The 20,960-nt window shown below is 43.9% G+C and overlaps 1 protein-coding gene across 7 annotated transcripts in view; it reads right to left on the bottom strand.

Annotated features, from left to right (window-relative positions):
* Nucleotides 1-20,960, bottom strand: part of CUNH10orf90 (chromosome unknown C10orf90 homolog) — a 260,887-nt gene that overhangs the window by 71,768 nt on the left and 168,159 nt on the right. For all 7 annotated transcript variants that reach the window (XM_032175268.2, XM_032175253.2, XM_058435897.1 and 4 more), the window contains 2 exons: nt 17,825-17,916; nt 8,308-9,436 (listed from right to left, as the gene is read on the bottom strand). In XM_032175268.2, coding sequence (XP_032031159.1) covers nt 8,308-9,436; nt 17,825-17,916 — 1,221 coding nt within the window. The remainder of the gene's footprint in view (nt 1-8,307; nt 9,437-17,824; nt 17,917-20,960) is intronic.

Below are 20,960 nucleotides of genomic sequence, written 5' to 3'. Positions count from 1 at the left end.
CTGATAGCAATATGAAAAATATTTCTGCATTTAACAACAAACTACTTTGACAACATAGTTTAAGAAGAATTAATGGGCTGGCTCTACCATCTTTATTTATTTCTTTGTTCACCAAAATTAGCTATTATTGATGAAAAGAAAATCACATTTTACAGAAAGATATGGACTTTGCTTTAAGATTATTAGGAAAAGAGAAAAACTCACCAAGTCAAAGGAATGAAACACATCATCTATTTCTCAAATTTTTTGCTCTATTTTCCAGGGTCATCTGTATCTAGAATACTTTTTCTTTCAGAACTCATCATGCTACTACCACTGCCTTTTTCCAAGATCCCTTCTAAATTGACTTCCTGTGGACAGCTTGGATGATACTGAAGACTAATGATAATTACAAAATGGTTTGAGTCCCCACTATGAGCCCAACTGCTTGGCACTCTTTACGTAAATTACCTTGTAAAGGACAATCAAGCAACTGGCGGAGTATAAATGGAGCTTCAGATGAGCCCCATTCCCAAGCCCGTGGTGCTTCTTCTAGGTTACCCTGTTACTCACTGTTACTCATGTATAGACAGTTGCTCTGCAATGTCCCTAATTTAAAAGATCAGCCCATTACCTGGTCAGCCTGCTTCAGGCTTTGAATCCATTTCTCTTAATCTATTCCTGGCAAACCTGAGTAAATGGCCCATTAATAATGACTCTCTCCTAAACAGTGTAGGGACACCCCCTATTCATATAACTGAAAGAGTTACTCAGAAAAAAAGAAAAAACAAAGCCATTCTCGCCACGAAGCTAGCTGGGATGGCTGACATGAGCAACGTTTAGATACCATATGGACTCTTGGGAATGATCTGGAAACCATGTTTATGATGAGGAGGAAAATGACACAATCTCATCAAGACTTATCAAGAGATAAATAAAACATTCTTAGAAACCTTCAAAATATTTTTGCAACATTGCTTGTATATTTTCTCTTCTTTAACATTAAATTTGACCATATGAGGGACAATAAAGTTGTTCCTTGACAATACTTGATTATTCTTACTGAGTTCCTAAAGGGAAACAATATTTTGAGACACTTCCCACGCCACCCTCCACTTCAATTTCAAACCAAGTGGGGATTCTAGTTTTCACTTTACTTTTCACAATCTACCTCTTGGTGGTGAATCTTTCATCGCTCCTCACCCTTTCCTTGCCAGAGAGGTTTTGAATCTGGGGATGGGGAAAGATAGTTTGAGGAAGGAAACACTTCAAGCACTTAAGGGGCCCTGACATAAGCATGGGCTTTGTTGGGTCATCAACACAACCTGTCCTCCACCCAGACCACAGGTCCAGGACACCCACTCTGTGAGCCATTCTTCCCTGGCTTTCTATGAGCCTTTGCTCCCTGGATCTCTACTGGGTAAGATGAGGTCAATGCCAATGATTCAGTTGAATCCTGCCGTCCAGGAATGTGCAGTGCGCAAGTATAACAATGACCTCTACGAAATAGCAAATGCGTCGCATTAAAAGGCTGCTACCTGCATAGCAAGGAGACCAGGTCTGAGTTATGTGTCAGCATCGCAGCACCAGAGAAGGGCCCAGTGTCTGGTATCACAGCTGACACAATCAATGTCAAGTGAGCGAGGGGAGGCTGTCTGGGTGCTAGCAGGAGGTGCCAGGGCCCTGCCCACTGAATCACAATGAGCAGCACAGGAGCACCTGTTCTGGCTGCTGATGGGAAAGGTGGCAGGCAAGCTGGAGGCCAAGGTTGAATTGCAGTGGGCACCTGCTCTTATGGAAGAGAGTCAGAGCGAGACGGGATGGGATTGGTCAGAAAAGGTGAAGGGTAAACAATGCAAGGAGGCCGACAGCTGTTCCCTTTGACTCTGAGCATCGCTCCTTCGCCATGTTCTAAGAATCGACCTGAGAAGCAGGCTTATCTGACAGCTCCTGTGGCAGAAAACCATAGGCCCCCAAAACGTATAAATTAACAAACAAGGAGAGAAGAATTCACAAGATGATCTTGTCCACCTCTCTTATTCCACAGATGGAAAAAACAGAGACCTCGCAGGCAAGTGACCTGCCCAAAGTCACCCCAAAGGGTCTGCCCTGGAGCAGAGGGGTCATGCATTTCTTCAGAAAAGGCCCAGATACTAAAAATGTTAGGCTTTGTGAGCCATAAGGTCTCTGTCCCAACTACTCAACTTTGCTGTTGCAGTATGAAAGCAGCCACAGAACAGTACATAAATAAATTGGCATGGCTATTTTCAATACAACTATTTACAAAAACAGGCAGCAAGCTGGACTTTGCCTCCTGGTGGTTTGCTCGTGCCTGCCATAGAGCTGCTGCTAAATACCAGGGGCTGAGTTCTTGTCCATTCATCAGCCGATTCTAACACTCTCTGGTTTACTTGTTGTTAACAATGAAACAAAACACAAAAACTCATTCTGCTCAACTCTTCTGGCTTCCCTAAAGATAAGAAAAGACCACCATAGATTGTTTACCTGGTTCTCAACGGTGCACCCACTTCATTAGGAAGAACTGTGTAGTTGTGGTGTGAATGTCCACCAGCCAGCAGCAGAAAAGCTTTGCGTCTAGTGGTGGAAACTCTGCAGGGTAGAGGCGGCCCCAGAAAACCTGGAGGGGTTAGGCACACCTGCAGGCTCTTGGAGTCAGCATGGGACTGCCAAACCATCTGATCCATTGGCAAACCTTGTTGATTTGCCTTGAACACATAGCCCCAGAATCTGACCACTTCTCAATACCTTCACTACTGCCACCCTTTCCAAGTCACTGCTTCCACTCCTGGACAATTGTCCAATATATATTTGCTGAATGAACAAACATCAAGAGTGAGAGAGTGGAATTCTGCACTAGCCTCCTCATACGGGTGCTAAGGTCTGTAGTGCTCACCACCACCCCCTGCCCCAGGTCTAGCCTAGCAAGATCCTTGACTTGTTTCAGAGCATTATGGAGTCACAGAGTGGAAAACGCAGACTGAATGGCAGAATGGCTAGCTGTAATGGACACTGTATTACACTCCTCAGATCTCCCTTCAGGAAAGAAGAGCTTCTTTCCCCAGCTGCTGGAAGTCCTGTAAGAAGAGTGCCCTCAGCGGCGATCCACCCTATAGGAATTGGCTGACTGAAGAGAGCTGCCTCACCCAAGGTCACATACCTTCCTGGGGAATATAAGGGCCCAGCCCCCTTACGGCAACTCAGAATAAGCTTGAAGGGCCATCCCAGATTCAGAGTTCCCTAAGTGGCTGGCAGAGGCCTTGCTAATGACTGCACCACAGAACACCTTCTCCCTCTGCCCAGTCCTACTTCCCTTCCTGCATGTCATATCCCAGAACACTCCCCAGTAAATGCCCTACCCATTCATCTCCACCACAGAGTCTGATTTCTAGAGAATCCAACATGTAATACTGGGGAACAAAGTAAAATTTACCTTGGGGGATGGATTTATTTGAATACTAGACCAGAAGTCAGTAAATTACAGACTGCAGGCGAAATCTGGCCCACTGCTTGTTAGTGTAAATAAAGTTTTATTGGCAACAGCCACACTTATATATTTATGCATTGTTGATGGCTGATTTTGCACTACAACAGCAAGTTGTCTCCTGCTGTGCCCTTCTCAGTGACAGCCCCAGACAGAGCAGTTAAGATGGTGGTGACTCAATGGCAGGACCCATCTCCATTGCCACTATCAAAGGTGGTATCTGAACACTGTTGTTAGTTGAGTAGTTGCTACAGAAACCATATGGCCCGCAAAGCCAAACACATTTTCAATCTGGCCCTTCGCAAACAAAAGGGAAAAAGAAAAGGTTGCTGATCCCAATTCTAGATCATTAAAGAAAAAAAATCACATTTGTAAAATATCTTCTGGTCCCTCTAGTAAAAAAGTCCTCATGGGATGAGAGTGGGAGTCTAATGCAGGCTTCTCCCCTACAGGTAGGCTTGGCTTCTTGTGTGTACATGGTTTATTATCTGCCCTTGAGTGGCGTAAGTGAGATAAACCTCACTCGCTATTAACACGGCAGACCATACCATCTAAGTGCGAGTAGGCACAGTGCTCATTTGGAGACCTGGCAGGGATTTCTGCCTTCCAGTCATCCACATCTTTATTCACTAGTGATGCTAACCTCCACTGAGGACATCTCAGACCAATGCCACCAAACCTGTGCACTGACTGAGGGAGTTGCAACACGGGCCCACCATAGAACGCAAACGCAAATAGGCGTGGACAGTGTATTCACTAGTCTCTTCTTCAGTAGCATCTACCATCATCAGAAGATTTTGCTCCCTCTACTTGGATATCTCAGAAATGGTGAAAAGCTTCAGATTTAAGCCACAGATGCACAATAAAATTGGCAGTAAGAAATGTGTCTAAGTCAATAGTGAGTGAGGCATGCACATCCGGTGAGGTGGGAACCATTTGAATCAACATTATACATTTCACAGACCACCACAAAGAACTGGATTTCAGGCTGAGGAGGATTTCTGAGCCAATACATTTTAACTGCATAAAATGATATGGCTTATTACATTTTTTCATAAATTAACTTGCAATTCACTCTCCTAATAGTCTACCGGGGTAACTGGCAACCAAATACTAGTATTACTCCAGATGTTCATAAGCAGCCTTCAGATACCACCTTTGATAGCGGCAGTGGAGGTGGGGCCTGCTGTTGAGTCACCACCATCTTAATTGCCCTGCCTGGGGCTGTCTCTGAGAAGGGAACAGCAGGAGACGAGTACACAGCTCTAGCACCAGTTGGCCACGTGGACTTGGGCAAATCATTTAATCTTCAAGCCTCATTTGTGTTGTGTGAAAAATAAAGATAATGATACTCTTTACAGATGGTTGAATGATTCAAAATAATGGATGCAGCCCAGGGTCTGGCACCTAGGACTTCTACAACATATGTTGTGGTTATGAATAAGATGAAGATGATGATGGTGGTGATGGCAAGAATGGGGATTAAATTTTTTTATGATAGATGCGAAGATTTGCCCAATGCCCACCTACATGGTGCTATCCGAATGCTTACCAATAGTAGAGATGTAAAGACAAAATATGCAGGGACCGAGGAGATGAGCAAAGAGAGAACCAATTCCTTAACATTCAGCCCGAGACGAGAGCAGGTGCTCACGCGTCTATTGGAATGCTATGTCTCAGTAGACACAGCTATTTGAATTGCATGATGTGCTTGTGTCTCATTTTTCCTCATCTTATCTTTTGGGTGCATATCGTGCAGGCTCATTCATGAATACAATTTGTAGAACTTTCTGTCCAACGACCTAATGACTAGAACTAAAATTGCTTTGCCTCTGTTTGTAGAATCGCCCAGGCTGTACCCACCAAGCAGCTGAATGTCAGTAAGCCAGCCAAAGAAGATCCTGCTCATGAGGTATTTTGGAATCCTTCAGGTAAAAAGAATCAGATTTAGTAACTATGAAGTATGAAGACTGCTAATAGCATGTGTAACCACAGGAGGCTGTCAAGAATGTCTCAGATAGGATTCCAGTTTCAGACAGGAAAATATAAACAGTTCCTCTGAGTTTTAATGAGCACTGCTGCAGTCTGAAAGCTCTTGCATTAAGGCTAAAAGGTTTTGTCGAATCTGAAGGTCAGCAAGCTCACCCTCCAAACATTGTGCAGATTGTGTAAGGACAGCCTGTGGTCATTAGAGTCAATGAGCTGTGCTGGTAAATTTCAGGCCAGAATTCTACAGCATGGACAGATGTGCTTTCTTGTCACCTGAGAAGAAATAGAGTCCACTGGAAATGAGTTTCTGAGTGAGAGAGCACACAGCCAGGGGTTCACATGTAGGTGAGGGTGTGCATTTGTAGGCATCCGAGGCAAGTGCCCCACAGCACACCCCAGGGCTCTGTGGCTTTGGACTTTGTGACTGAAGGGTCCAGGATCCCACGGAGCCTCTTTTCTTTGTAGAGTCCACCTTAGGCAAATAGAGCTGAAATTTTAAGTTTGATGGGACCTCGAAAAACACCCAATCTACCCCCTGCTCTAGTTACCCAGATGAGGAGTTCAGAGAGTATCACTCCTCCACATTCACTGAGCTAGAAATAATAGATCAGCAGCTCTACAAAAAGCTGTTCCAAATGTGGTCTATATATACACCATGGACTACTACTAAGCCATTAGAAGGAATGAAATCATGTCTTTTGCAGCAACTTGGTTGAAGCTGGAGGCTATGATTCTAAGTGAAGTAACATAGCAGTGGAAAGCCAAAAACCGTATGTTCTCATAAGTGGGAGCTAAGCTATGAGTACCCAAAGGCATACAGAGTGATATGATGGACTTCAGAGACCCAGAAAGGGGAGGGTGAGAGGTGGGCCTAGGGATAAACACACACACACACACACAAACCACATATATACCAGACACACACACCACACACACACACCATACACACACACACACCACGAAACCACACACACACACCACACACATGCATACCACACACACACCACACACACACACACACACACAGGTGCAATATATACTACTTGGGTGACAGGTGCCCTAAAATCTCAGAATTCACTACTGTAAAATTCATCCATGTAACCAAAAACCACTTGTACCCCCAAAGCTACTGAAATTTTAAAAAAGTATTCAAGACTCCTCTGGTGTCTGTGACTATCTCTTTCCTCAAATGGTAGAATGAAGCCTCATGGCTTAAAGCCACTGAAACGCTCCACATGTGAATCTTTGGGATCTGTGCTTTTTCTGGGGGATGTTGGCCTGTAGGATGTAGAATAAATTTATACTATTTGCCTAAGATAATCCCTTAGAGGAGTAGTCATTTCACAAAATCACAATAAAAAATCTTCTCTGCACCACCAAAGCCAAAAAGTAAGTTGTGTGAAAAACACACAACCACACTCTTGCTGCCCCCTCTGAGATGAGTGTACGAGTGTTTGAGATCTGGCTCTCATTATTAATGAAGAGCCTTTGGTGAAAAGTACTATAAATCCAAATTATTATTTCACACCGTGAAACGTGGTTTAAAAATGAGGATGTGATTTAACTGGGGTAACATACAACAATGCAGTGGTGTATTTCTGGAATCATCATCAATAAGGAAGACGAAGTTCTTAGCTTGAGCAATCTCTTTAAATACTAAAGTGGGATTTATCTTTGGAACACTGATAGCTGCCTATGTTGTCCTTCTTGTAATAAGTCTGTAAGACATGCATTTCAATGGTTTAATCAATCTGAAAGCCATGCCAAAATTGCCTTAAAAATCTCTGAGCATTCAATATATATATACTTGTTAAAATTAATTACATCATTTAACATTTCTATACACATTATAACTTTAAATGTTTTACAGTCATTTTTACTAATAAAGCTTTAATGAACAAACGTTGTACCGTAAAATTATTATGCATATTCTGCATTTTCAATTGTATATACTAATATCTTTAAATACTTTTTTCCAAATAGAAAATCAGTAATTCATAAACCAGAGCCTCTTGCAGAAAGTAAAGTGGAAAGTCAGAAGTTTACACAGAGAAAGAAAGAAATCTGGCCTCTTTCTTCCATAAAATGCCTGCTTTCCTCTTTTGATTTCCCAAGAAAGGTGCAGAGTCCTCAGGGCAGCCCACCTTGGGAATTCTGCCCAGCCCTGGAAATGGCAGAAACAGCAACAAATCCTGGCCATGATGCCCCAGAAGACAAAACCAGGGGGACAGAAAATTGCTGCTGCTGCTGCTACTATTTGGCACACAGAGTCCCTGACTTGCCTAATTTAGAAAATGTCCTATAATTACTATACACGCACACACACACACACATTCACATACACACAGTCACACATAAACGCTCCATTATGAAGCTTTGCAGTCTAGCTTTTATATCGATGAGGCTAACTTGAAAAGTAGAAAGTACAGAAATCTGGACACTTCCAAATATGCAGATGTTTGGCGAGAGAGATGAAACATCTGGGGGCAAATGGCATTTCATTCTTCTCACCCTCTTTTGGAACGCAATTTGGGCATGTTGTAAATTAACTTTCTTTGGAGGCCATCATTTCCTTCTCGTTACATATGGTCTGGAACTATTGGGAACAAGAATTTGACAGAAGGCCTCTTGCAATCTACAAAAGTCTCAACTAAAGAAATCTATCCAATCAGACATCGATGCCGAGCTATCAGTTGTCAACTATGAGCAGAGCAGATCACTGCAAGTCTAGTGAGAAACGCCTCTTAGAATAAGTTTTGTGTAAGAAATTCACTCAACAGCCACCTTGCTAGGACATTTACACAGGCCACCCTCCTGCAGATGGACGCACCACTCACCTGCGCTGTAACTCCAGCCAGGAATGTGAATGGACAGTTGGTTGGCATGACTGCTGGCATGACAATGAGTTGCATGGTCCTTTTCTCCTTTTCTTACAGTGACGCGGTTAGCTCCCACATTTGCCAATTCTGTGTTTTCCAATGGAAAAGAACCACTCCAAGGACAAACGCCGGTCCCCGAATGCACCCGCCCCAACGATGGGGTTTCCTTCAAGTGACTTTCTTGTAAACCTGGGTTCCAGCGCTGGCCTACGAGGTCCTGGTCTCCCTCCACGAGCTCCTGCTTCAGGGCTCCGCTTATTGGCTCTCTGTTCACTAGGCCATCTACTCCATCTGCTGTTAATCTGTGGGAACTACAATTGAGGTTGAGCGACAGGACCGATCTGTGCATTTTGGGGCTGGCAATTTGAGGTGGCTCAATGGGGACGGAGAGAGACTTGTCTACGTAATAGATTGAATTTGGACACTGCTGAGACACTCTGAGGTGGACACAGGAACTGAACACCAGCGGGCTCTTTCCTGACAGTGGGGTGTCTGGAGAAAAACTGGTCTCTTTGTCATCCGCATGGGTGACCCAGTACTTGCGTCTCTCACACAACCCTGTGTGGGCCTCGGGAACCTTCAGCCGCACCACGGAGCTGTTTCTGGAGAACTCTGTGCAGGCAAAAGATCTCTGATGCCAACCTGGATGGGAGCCATTGGCCAGAGCCGGGAGCGCCTGGAACAGTGTGGTCTCAGCCCTGCACTTGGGGCACAGAGAGTCCCCAACAGTCCCCCACACCAGGGCGCTGGCTGGGGGGCCCACGCGTCTGGCCGTGATGGTGATGGATGCAAACCCTCTGCGGGGGCCCCCACAGGGGCTCTCCTCTTTGGGCGGCAGCTCTGTCTCAGGTCCTCGCTCATCTGACGGTGCTGGAATTCCTAATCTGCCCGGAAGTAGCGCAAATGCTCTGTGAATGTTGACTCCGCTGCGGTTAGCCAGAGATTGCTTGGCGTGATGTGCACGAGACTGAGCAATCGCACACGGTAGGGGCAAGGAGACCCTGTTTTCTCTTGACTTATTCTCATCAATCATCTGGGAGATGACTATGGATGAAATCATTTTTGTGTTTTGTGATGCCAGGGTCTCCTGCAAATAGAAAAAGATCCCGATTATTCAAGCAGTCAATTGAAACACAGACAGTAAACTCTCTTTCAAGGGCCACCAGGATGCCGGAGCACTGGGTTCATAACACTCAGATGTCGTGTCCAAGGCTTTTTACTGCACACCTGATGCTCAGAGATGGCAGGAAGGGCAGGAAAACTAGATGTTTATGACGAGTTACACGTTCTGGAAACATTGGCCTGAGTCATGAATTGGTTTTCTCTGCTGGGCGTCTATTCTTAATTTATCTAATGATGTGTCAATGGGGATCATCTAATTCTGATAACCACCTCCGCCAAGCCCAGGAACCCCCGAATACAGGCTCATATTCTCAATGGAGAGGAAAGACAGAATTCTGGAGGTGGCTGGAACTTGGGGCCACAGGTTTATGTGGGAGATCAGTCAGTAGTCCTGAAAGGAAACAGCAACGGTGGTTACCAGGAGCCCCCTCCCTACCTTGGTCCTTTGGAGTCCTCCACATTTGCCGGTTTAGACTCTAATTCAGTTGCTCCCTGCTGCTTGGCATCATGGAAGTCAAGGTCCAGAGGGCAAAACAATAGAAATCAAATGCCCAGGAGGGCGTGGTGGCTCACACCTGTAATCCCAGCACTTTGGGAGGCTGAGGTGGGCGGATCACGAGGTCGTGAGTTTGAGACCAGCCTGACCAACATGGAGAAACCCCGTCTCTACTAAAAATACAGAATTAGCCAGGCATGGCGGCACATGCCTGTAATCCCAGCTACTTGGGAGGCTGAGGCAGGAGAATTGCTTGAACCCAGGTGGCGGAAGTTGCGGTGAGCCACGATTGTGCCATTCATTGCACTCCAGCCTAGGCACCAAGTGCGAAACTTCATCTCTTTCACACACACAAACATTAAAAAAAAAAAAAAATCAAATGCCCACGTTTGCCCAGACCAACACTATGGCAATCAGTTTATTTCACTTATCAGAATTGGGGGACAGGGGACACTGGACCAAGGCACATGTAGCTTTGCTGCATTTCAATGATCAGTTGTATGAGTTTTTGTCCAGTATTTTTAAATGACCAAGGTGTTTCATTTTTCCCAATCAGCAGATTGTTTGTCCTAACAGTAAAATTGCTCATGTGTCCAAAAGAGTGTGCTATGATTTTTAACAAAGCATCTAACCAGGTCTATACTCATTTGTTTCTATTATGGTTATGTATGAAGCACTACAAAATATGACGTGGAAGATGGACTACACCCCAGCACTTAGTGAAGGCTAACAGGGTCCTGGCCCCCGTTTAGACGTTCATTATGGTACATGCTTACAAGGAAGCCTTGCCTAGAGCTGCACAGGATATGGAATAATATACGTAACCACTAAGCTCCCACTGCTTGCAGAGAATCTTTGCTTTGGGGGCCTGAGGGCATAACTGGATGCCCAACAATTGCCACAGCAGCTCCCAAATCCCAATACGCAGAGAATGGCCTGGGATGTTACAACTGCAAGTTCCCCAGGCCCCAGAGATTGAGTCTGTAGGTTGTGGGTGGCACCCAGGCATCTGCATTTCAACTGCATTTCAAGTGATTCTGATGTAGGTGATCTGGGTCACATACTTTGAGAAACACAGACAAGTCGTGAGAAGAAGCTGCTGGTCTTCTCAAGACAACACATTTTGGAGAGGAAGGGCTTGTGTGTGTTGGAAGCAGGGTATTTGCTCATTCCAAGATGTGACAGCAAGCACAGTAGCATTTTTATTTTCTTCGGGGCAGGACTAATATTTACTGACTCAAATAATTGCATGTTCCCCAATAGCTGGACATTTGGCATGGCAAGTCCACATGGCTGCAGGAGGGCCAGTGTGTGTGTGTGTGTGTGTGTGTGTGTGTGTGTGTGCGATCTTAGCCACCTGAGGGGCTTTGTGTCCTCAGAGTCAGGCATAGGAAGATGGTTGGCTTGTTTTCATGACAATCTCCATCACATTATATGTGGGGTTTTTTTAAAAAAGATACATGGGGCCAGGCATGGTGGCTCATGCCTGTAATCCCAGCACTTTGGGAGGCCAAGGCGAGTGGATCAAGAGGTCAGGAGATTAAGACAATCCTGGCTAACACAGTGAAACCCCATCTCTATTAAAAATACAGAAAATTAGCTGGGCATGGTGGCGGGCACCTGTAGTCCCAGCTACTCGGGAGGCTGAGGCAGGAGAATGGCGTGAACCCAAGAGGCTGAGAGGCGGAGCTTGCAGTGAGCCATGATCGCGCCACTGCACTCCAGCCTGGGTGACAGAGCAAGACTCCATCTCAAAAAAAAAAAAAAAAAAAAGATACGTGGGGAATTGTACATTCAAATACCCAGAGATGAGCGAAAAAGAAGAAATACACAGGAGAGTCATTTTAAAATTTACTTCATTTAAAAATAAATAAAAATATCCATGGCTACTTTTTTCCAAAAAAAAAAAAAAAATGGTCAGTGCAGTAGCACTGAGTCATGAAAGGGGACTTTCAGCCCTCTCTTTTAGCTCAACGGCTACCTCACACTTCCCGATCATATCATGCATTGCTTCCTTGAGGCTAAGGCTGCTGGAAGTCCTGTCAGGTGGGGCTTCCTCTCCAGCAGTTGTCAGCCCAGGGTTCATCAGTCAGCTGGGAACTCGTCCAAACCCTAATGCCCAGGCCTCATTCCCAAATAATTATATTAGAATTCCTGGGCAGGGAGGCCCAGGCATCAGTGTTCTTAGAGCTTCCAGTGAGATTCCAGCCTGTAGCCCCAACACTTCTGCGGCACCCTGAATCCCTTCCCCTTGTAGCACTTTTTATGGATGTAGTTTTCATACAAGAAAAACTGAAATGCACCTGCTGCCTATTTCACTTGGTACACAGTCTCTCCCATTTTAGTTAAATTTAGTTCTGATCATAATTGTTCTTGTGTATCCTATGAGGAGTACAATCATACCCAGTAGGAGCTCCTTTGACACTGCTCTTCGAAGAAAAAAAAAAGACCCACTTTGGAAACTGCAGTATAGGTCTTATTTTATAGGGCAATGTTTCCCAAAGTTTGCGCCAGGGACTGCCTGCATAGAAACCACCTAGAGTGAATGAGTGAGAGAGAGAGAGAGAGAGTGTGTGCGTGTGTGTGTGTGTGCGTGTGTGTGTATGTGTATGTGTTGTTGGGGAGGACATGTTAAAAATGCAGATTTCTAGACCTCTTCTTCCTTGGGCCTAGGTTGCTCAGGATCTATGGGGATAAAGCCTAGAATTTGTATCTTTCACCAGCTCCCAGGTGATTCTTCTGCATGGATATGGTGGGAAAGATGCCAGCCTAGGACTCAGGCCACCTGGGGTCTAGCGTGAGCTGGGACTCCCATATTGGCTACAGGACCTTGGACAGGGCCTTTGGCTGCCACAGCTGCTAAGCAAGGAGAAAACAGGGGCGGTTCTCGGGCAGGGGCCTCCAGGCTTCCTCGTACTGTGGTCTCCAGTATCAAGAGAGTACCTGCTCTTCAGGCTCAGGACACCATGACACCCATGAGCTTGGCATCAACGAGGGGTGTGTTGCTGGGAATGAGTGAATGTCATCTCACCCTGGAACAACAGGGATTGGAAATATCTGACTCTGGCTACATGTCTGGACTAAGCCCTGAAGCCACAACCAGAGCCCAGGGCCGTGCATGCTGAGGAATGCCCCCGGGCTGTGCTGAGGGGCTGCAGGCCTGTACATCCCTCCAGAAGGACCTAGAGGCCCAGAGGACGGGATAAGGAATTAGCCACCATTTCATTAAGTGGGGCCTGGCAAATGTGACCATGATTTTTGACTCTATCAGATGTGAATGGATGAGGGAAGACCAATCATGAACGGCATGAACTTGAACTTATTTCTGAAGCCCTGGAATCACTCAGGATGTCAAGGTGACACTGCTCCTGAGGGACAAATACTGATGAATGCCCAGTTCCAAAGAAAAATTGATTTGCCCTCTCAAAATACCAATGTGTGATGTAATTCTCCAGTACTCTTCCCATGACCCAGCAGAAACGAGTGGATATCTGACATAATCCAACCAACAAAGAAGTGAGGAGTGTTCACATCAAAGTGATACCATATTTCAGTGGACTTTACAATGGAATGCATTTGAGTTTACCTGAATGACATAAATAGAAATGACTCATTGTATATCCAATACATTGAAATTTTGCTGATAGAAATGTAGAAGTCATGTAATTTTTTAGGTGCGATTCTATTACCCATACATGCAGTCACGGTCAAACTCTTTAACTGTACATTCCACATATTTATTTGGGCATCTACTGTGAGCCAAGTGCTGCATTTTCCCAGTGTATAGTCTCAGCTTTGACAAAAAGTCCCCAAACAACAAACTGGGAGATATGGAAAAGGAAACACTGGAAGACTCTTTGCTCTTTAAGACACAGGACACTCTTGTATGGGAAGTTCTTTGTATTAAACCCTAGTCTCTTCGTGAGACCCATTAAATGACTGAAGATAAGGTCCAACCTCTTAAAAGTCTATATAGGTTTGCCAGGGCTACCATAGCACCAAAGTACCACACACTGTGTGACTTAAACAACTGGACTAATTTTCTCAGTTCTAGGAGCTGGAAGTCTGAGATTAAAGTGTCACAGGGCTGGTTTCTTCTGAGGCCACTCCTTGGCTTATAGACGGCCATCTTCTTCCTGCATCTTCACATAGTCCTCCCTCTGTCCTCTGTTCCATGTCTGGGTCCTAATCTTTTCTTCTTATAAAGACACTAGATTGGATTAGGACCCACCCTGATGACCTCACTTAACCTTAATCACTTCTTTAAAGGCCCTACCTCCGAATGCAGTCACATTCTGAGAAAGTAGAGGATAGGACTTCAACACATAAATTTAGTGGGGGTTGGGGGGACGTGATTCAGCCTCTAACACATCACTTTGTGTTGCATCCCTCTTCTGGGTCTCAGAAACCAAGAAGGGGATGAGATGGGGGGTTATTCAATGTTCCTAAGTCAGCCAACTACTTTTAAAACTGAGCAAATTTTCTCTAGAAAGTAATTACATCTTTTACACCAAATATCTTCTCAAATTAAGCTGTTTCAGGGTGACATTCCATCCTCCTTTCTACTGGGTTAATGAAACATGTCTTTACAAAGAGATTTCTTTCATCTAAAATAAAATTAACTGACATCAGATTTGATTTAAAAGGAGGATAAAAATCATCTCATATTTACAGTAGAACGTTCGCGTTGGAGAGAGGTCAGATGAGTGGCTGGGTTTTGTGTCTTGCTTTGGTGAACTATCCATTTCCTGACCAGCACCACACAACACATTTTTTTACTTTTTCTTTCTCATAGATGCTGCTTTAAGATATTGATTTCTCTTAAATGTTTCAAAGATGATTTTGTAGTGCTGGTAACTGCTTTCATAGTTTTATGCTTTTATTGACTGTTTTTAACTTTATATTTATGCCTTGAGGTATTTCTAAGAAGGGCATAATTTCATAAATTGAAGCCAGAAAGAGTCAAGTAGCAGATGATCAGAGGAATCGGCTCTTAAGCCACTGGAGAGATGATGCCTCCATTCCTGTAGCAATTTATTTCTCCAAAGAATAAGGCTCTCCTCCCATCTCTACCTTGAAACCTGAATTTTTCCCCATTGCTGCTCTGCAGCCTGCACTGTACTCGCCCAACGATTCTGTGACTGCAGCTTCCCACAGAAGACTCCGCATTTGCTGCAAACCTGCCTTCCTCCATTGAGTTGATCTGGAGCCATGGTCACTAGATAATCTGTCAGCCTAGGGGCATTTCATCTTGAATGGAAGCGCATTTTCCAATGTATGAACTTGCTCTGGTATGTAGCAACAGGGGAAGACAGTTTAAAGACAAATGGAAAAATCTGAGCTTTTCTCACTCTCCATCATGAAACTTTTGCCTTTCCATGCAGTTACTAAAAACAAAGAACTCAATGCAGTGTGATGTAGAGCAGTGAGAAGCCAGAAAGAATCTATTCTTCCCCTATTTTTAAATTAAGATACACATAACATTTACTATCTTAGCCATTTTTAAGTGTACAACTTAGTGGTATTAAGTGCATTCATAATGTTGTACCACCATCACCATTACCACTATCCATTTCAAGAGCTCTTTTTGTCTTGTAAAACTGAAACTCTATACCCAGTAAATACTAACTTCCCAGTCCCTTTTCCCCATTCTCTGACAACCACCAAGAATCACTGTTTTTTTTTTTTTTTTAAAGGGGGAGTGGGTAAGTAAATTGTGACTGCACAACTGCATCTTATATTCTGCAGAAATTAAAAATACAAATTATAAATAATTTAAATGACATGAAGAATTGATTATGATGGGATATTATAAGAGAATAATACAAGAGAGCTACAAAAGTTAATATGCATCACAGTCTTATGTTAAAATGCTGGGGAAAATAGAGGAAAATGTACAGATAAATATTTTCTTATTTATATGTTTCTGTATTTTCCCGTTTCTGCATGGGGTTGCTATTACTTTTATTAAGAGGAAAATTTTTAAAATTTCTTAAAGAAGAGAACTCTGTTCTATATTTACTCCTTTTAAATAATCATCTGGCAGAAAAGGTGACTTCCTATCATTGCTACAGCTTGAATGCATTTTGAAAGGAAAAGTGTTCAATCTCGTGTGGGCCCTGGAGGAGAGGCGGAGACTTACGGCAGCCACAGTCACAGGGCAGCAGGGCAGTCCCTGGGGTGTTTCATCATCTTATGGCAGGCCTTCTAGTGCATGCCCAGGGACAAGCTCTAAACGTTCCAAGTTAAGAGGGAAATTTGAGTCACCTACTGACCAAATTAGATGACCCAGATGATTCCAGAGCAGGTGGTCAGAAGGTATAATTTCCAGAGTTATTGAATTCAGTCACAGATAATGACCAAGCATGAGAGCGAAAGGGGAGAGAGAGAGAAAGAGAGAGAGAAGTGTGTGTGTGTGTGTGTGTGTGTGTGTGTATGTTACAGGGATCCAGCCACATAGCCGCAAACATAGACATCAACATTAGTGACTAAACTCTGATTAATTTTTGACATCAATAGGAAAATGCTGAAATTTGCCAGCTCAATGTGAAAAACAGGTGACAAATATCCTCAGTTGATATCTTTCTTAAAAAAGAGTAGCGGTGGAGCTCAGCAGAATCACCCCCATGCCCTTCTCTGACTCAATCTCTCTCCTCCTAACTGGCCTCTCCACCCAAGGACAGCTCTTAGTGATCCATTGCTCTTCCCATTCATTTTCCTCCCCAGACCCAGGGCTCTGACTCCTGCTTGGAGGGAGCAAATTAATTATAGCCATGCATCTTTACATCTTGAGACAGTGAGCTTGGTGCTTTCACATAGAAAGGGCTTTAAATATTGATGAGTAAATCTCAGGACCCCAAATAACTTCCTTTCTCCATCTTGTGGGATTTCAGGCCCGGAGTCTCTGAAGGAAATGTTGAGCTTTATTAAATACAGAGCTAAATCAAAGTAATACCTAACACAAGCGTTTTGGGTAAACAAATATTTTAATAGGTATCTTTGCTACTTTAATCTGTTATGAGAGATTGATTCTTATAATTCCACTCTCTCTTAGAACTACAAAAAAATTGGAGGCAGAACCTCCATCTTTGACAGACAGCAGATGCCTTGTAAACTGTAACATCTCGGATGGTTTTTTAAGGTGAGAAAGTCCATACTGTAAATCTTGTTAACTCAAAAGAGACTTCCACCATGACAATCCTTTAGAGCAAGCTAAGAACAAAAGCTCCAGAGCCAGGCAGGTTATACGAGCTGTGAGATTTGGGGCAAGTCACCTACTGAAGCTGTAGTTTTCTCATTTTTAGGTATTAATATAAGAGCAGTACCTGTCTTGTGGGGCTATGGGAAAGATTAACTGAATCAGTCGATTAGTCAGAGGCTGGTGTATGATACACTGAGGATATTAACCACTGTGCACCAAGCTCTTTTGTTCCCTACGATCTGAAATATTTCATTTTATAAATATGACCTCTAATTTTCCTCCCTATTCAGACCACTGACACTTTTTGCAGTTCTAACAACCTATACCAGCTTGTTAGATTTCAGAGTACCTCTTTCTCATCTTCAAAATGCTGTATGGCATAATTCTCCCTCTCTTTCTATCTCTGTCTCTAGCAGATAAATTTTAGTTTAAAGTTGGGAGCAATTGCCATATTCTAAGATGCAGCAAGCTTACAAATTGTTGCTGAAGATGATAAAAGAATAATTAAATCTATAGCACGGCTAGATTGTTTGCCACATTAATTCAATTTTGACTAAATAAAATAAAATGTAATCACATCACAAGTAGGCCAGTGATTATGTTTTATAGATGGGTGCATTTTGCTGACTATTCTAGAAGTTAGAAATGTATGTTACCTTGGTGAAGTCAGATTTCGCCTCTGTGACATCAGACTGGAGATTTTTAAGGGCAATTTGATCTCTTCTACTGTGGTAGTTGTCCCGTAATCCTAGGCAAAAGGAGATAATATTGCTACTTTTTAGTATATAAAAGGATAAAATGGAATATATAACTCTACTGTAAAATTTAATGTCACCTACTCACATATTCTATCAGCCAATAGTAAGGCCAGGATAGTCTAACCATGACAAAACCTTGTACATTTCTCTTATTCCATCCCCTCCATTTAACCTCTCTGGGTTCATTATTAGTTTATTCATCTGCAAGATTTCTTCTTCCATATGATCGTTTGTGTCCCTTAGACTCAGTCACAATTGCATAATTTTAGCCCTATCATATTCACCAGTGTCCCAAGTTTATACTCAGCAGAAGAGAGACTCACATCTATAGATTTCCCAACATCACTAGAGCTAAGAATGGGTGAAATACAAAACTGATCTTCATTCAGCCTCTTAATGCAACCATTATTGGAGGGGTCACGGATGACTCAGAAACTGATATGAACACTGTTTTAGACCCTCTGAGGATAATTTAGTGATCATATAATGAGACACTCTATGTAAAATCCCCCACATGTGCCTCTCTGTGAGTATCTGCCACAAAGATAGCTAAGAATATTGTCAGGTCCAACTGGATGGAGCAGTAGACCAAGAACTGGAGAACCGGGATTCTAGTCCTGGATCCCCCAATCACTTGCTTAATAGCAGTGGACATATCTGTGGATCTGCTCTGCCTGAATTCCTCATCCACCAAACCTGCCCTGAGTACCTCACGGAGTCCTGGGCAGACGCTTTCTCTTAGATGCAAGCCAGCAGTACTACAAAGTCTACCCAGGGCTTACACAGCCTTACGCTACAGACCCTCAGCAGCCACAGCACTGCCCTACCCCCACCCGCCCCATCTCTAAAAGTGACCTTTGTCAAGTCGCTAATGTAGAAACATGAACCAAACACAGGGAAATGGTATGAACGTGGAAACAGGAAGCAAGTCCAGGAAGAGGCCCATTTTCTGCAGCCCAGGGTAACCACTCTGCCTCTGCAATGGAAATACTCTAGGGAAGGTGATTTTTCAAGGGGCTGTAATAAATGGCTCCCCAACTGCTAGTGCAGGTGATGAGAAAGAAGAGATTTATGAAAGCAGCTCCTTAAACTAGAGTCCTGCCTTTATAAACTCATCAAAAAGTTTATGAACAATTTAGATACACAGTCACGCACTGCATGACAACCTTTCAGTAAATGAAGGACTGCATATATGACAGTGGTCCAATAAGATTATAGTGGAGCTGAAAAATTCTTATCACCTACTGATGCTGTAGCCATCAGAACGTTGTAGCATAATTGTTTGTTTAAATAAAAGTAGTGTAGCCTAAGTGTGCAGTGCTCATAGTCTACAGCAGTAGACAATACTGTCCTAGGCCTCCCCATTCACTCACCACTCACTCACTCATCCAGATCAACTTCCAGTCCGGCAAGCTCCATTCACAGGAATTGTCCTATAGAGGTAGGCCATTTTCTGTCTTTTAGCCTGTATTTTTACTGTATACTGTTTATGTTCAGATATGTTTAGATATACAAATACTTACCATTGTGTTACAATTGCCTGCAGTATTCAGCACCGTCACACACTATACACTTTTCCAGCCCAGGAGCAATAGGCCATACCATACGGCCTAGGTGCATAGGAGGCTACACCATCTAGGTTTCTACATTCTACAAGGTTTACACACCAACAAAATCCTCCAGCTACATTTCTCAGAACATATCCCCATCCTGAAGCACTGCATGACTGTAACTGAACGCATTTTATGAGAAAGATAATGTGCTCTAATATTTTCAAGTTTGGCAGATTTGCAAAAGGGTCAAGACATGGCTCGAGGGAATTTCAAGGGCCACCATTGACCTGTCCAGAGCCTGGCTTTGTCTCATCTTGTCCTTGGCTGACAGTGAGCGCCATCAGCTCTAATTCAGATGTGGGGCCGTGCCTCCATCTATGACTGCTATTGAGTGACAGAGACAGTTATCCAAGATGATGTGCACAGATTACTTTTCGTGAAGCACAGATATAAGAGCTGAAAGGTCTTTTGGATTCCTGCGCAGAGGTGATGCATCATGATGAACTGACAATAAAGCTGATGAAGACAGAACTCACCTGCTCTGGTCATGTGGCATCACGTGTGGTTAAGAACTTTGGAGTCAGCACAGGCTGAGGCTAGACAGGTCTGGGCCTGCATACTGCTTGGCCCCAGGCCGACCTACAGTGGATGGGCTGTGTACCCTCTCTTTCTTTTTTATGAAATGCATGCAATAACACCTCCTGCAAAAATGCTGCCTTGCCATCCATGCACTGAGGATACCGTATGGAAAGCATTTGGGCAGGGTGGGGTGTGGAGTTAATGTTTGATAAATGACACCAGTTATGATTGGCAATGAGCAGGATCAAGGCAGCCCTCCCCAAGACCCAGCTGGTCGCTATCACTGTGGCATCAGTGGTCAGGAAGCCACTGGAATCACATCACAGAGTCCTAGCACCTGAATCCCAGATCTCATTACTCGTGTGGCTTTGAACAAGTTACTCAGCATCCTTTGGTTCCTCACCATGAGATGAAGACAATGAGGGTATCTACTTCAGAGAGTTACTGAAAGAAATTAAATGATATAACCAGCCCTTAGTGCAATGCTCAGAACATAACAACTTGCAGTAAACACTAGCTTTGGGGAGATGCCTCGTCTCCAGCAGGGAGGCGGAGGGAGTGCCATGATCAGATACACAAAGGCTGAGCATGAGCTGCCTGTGGCTGCTGCGACAAACGACCACAGATCCAGGGCTTACACAACACACATGTGGTATTCTCCAGTTCTAGAGGTCAGAAGTCCAACCTGGCCTCACTGGGCTAAAATCAAGGTGGTGGCAGGGCTGGGTTCCTTTCTGAAAGCTCTAGGGGAGAATTCTCTTCCTTGCCTTTTTCAGCTTGTAGAGACTACTGGCATTCCTTGGCTCACAGCCCTGCATCACTCAAACTTCTGCTTCCAATATCACATCTCCTTATCTGACTCTGACCCTTCTTCCTCCCTCTTGTGAAGACCCTTGGGTTGG

Source organism: Hylobates moloch, unplaced genomic scaffold, assembly GCF_009828535.3.
Source record: "Hylobates moloch isolate HMO894 unplaced genomic scaffold, HMol_V3 SCAFFOLD_3, whole genome shotgun sequence".
NCBI classification, from domain to species: Eukaryota; Metazoa; Chordata; class Mammalia; order Primates; family Hylobatidae; genus Hylobates; species Hylobates moloch.
This window is presented reverse-complemented; position numbering and strand designations above follow the sequence as displayed.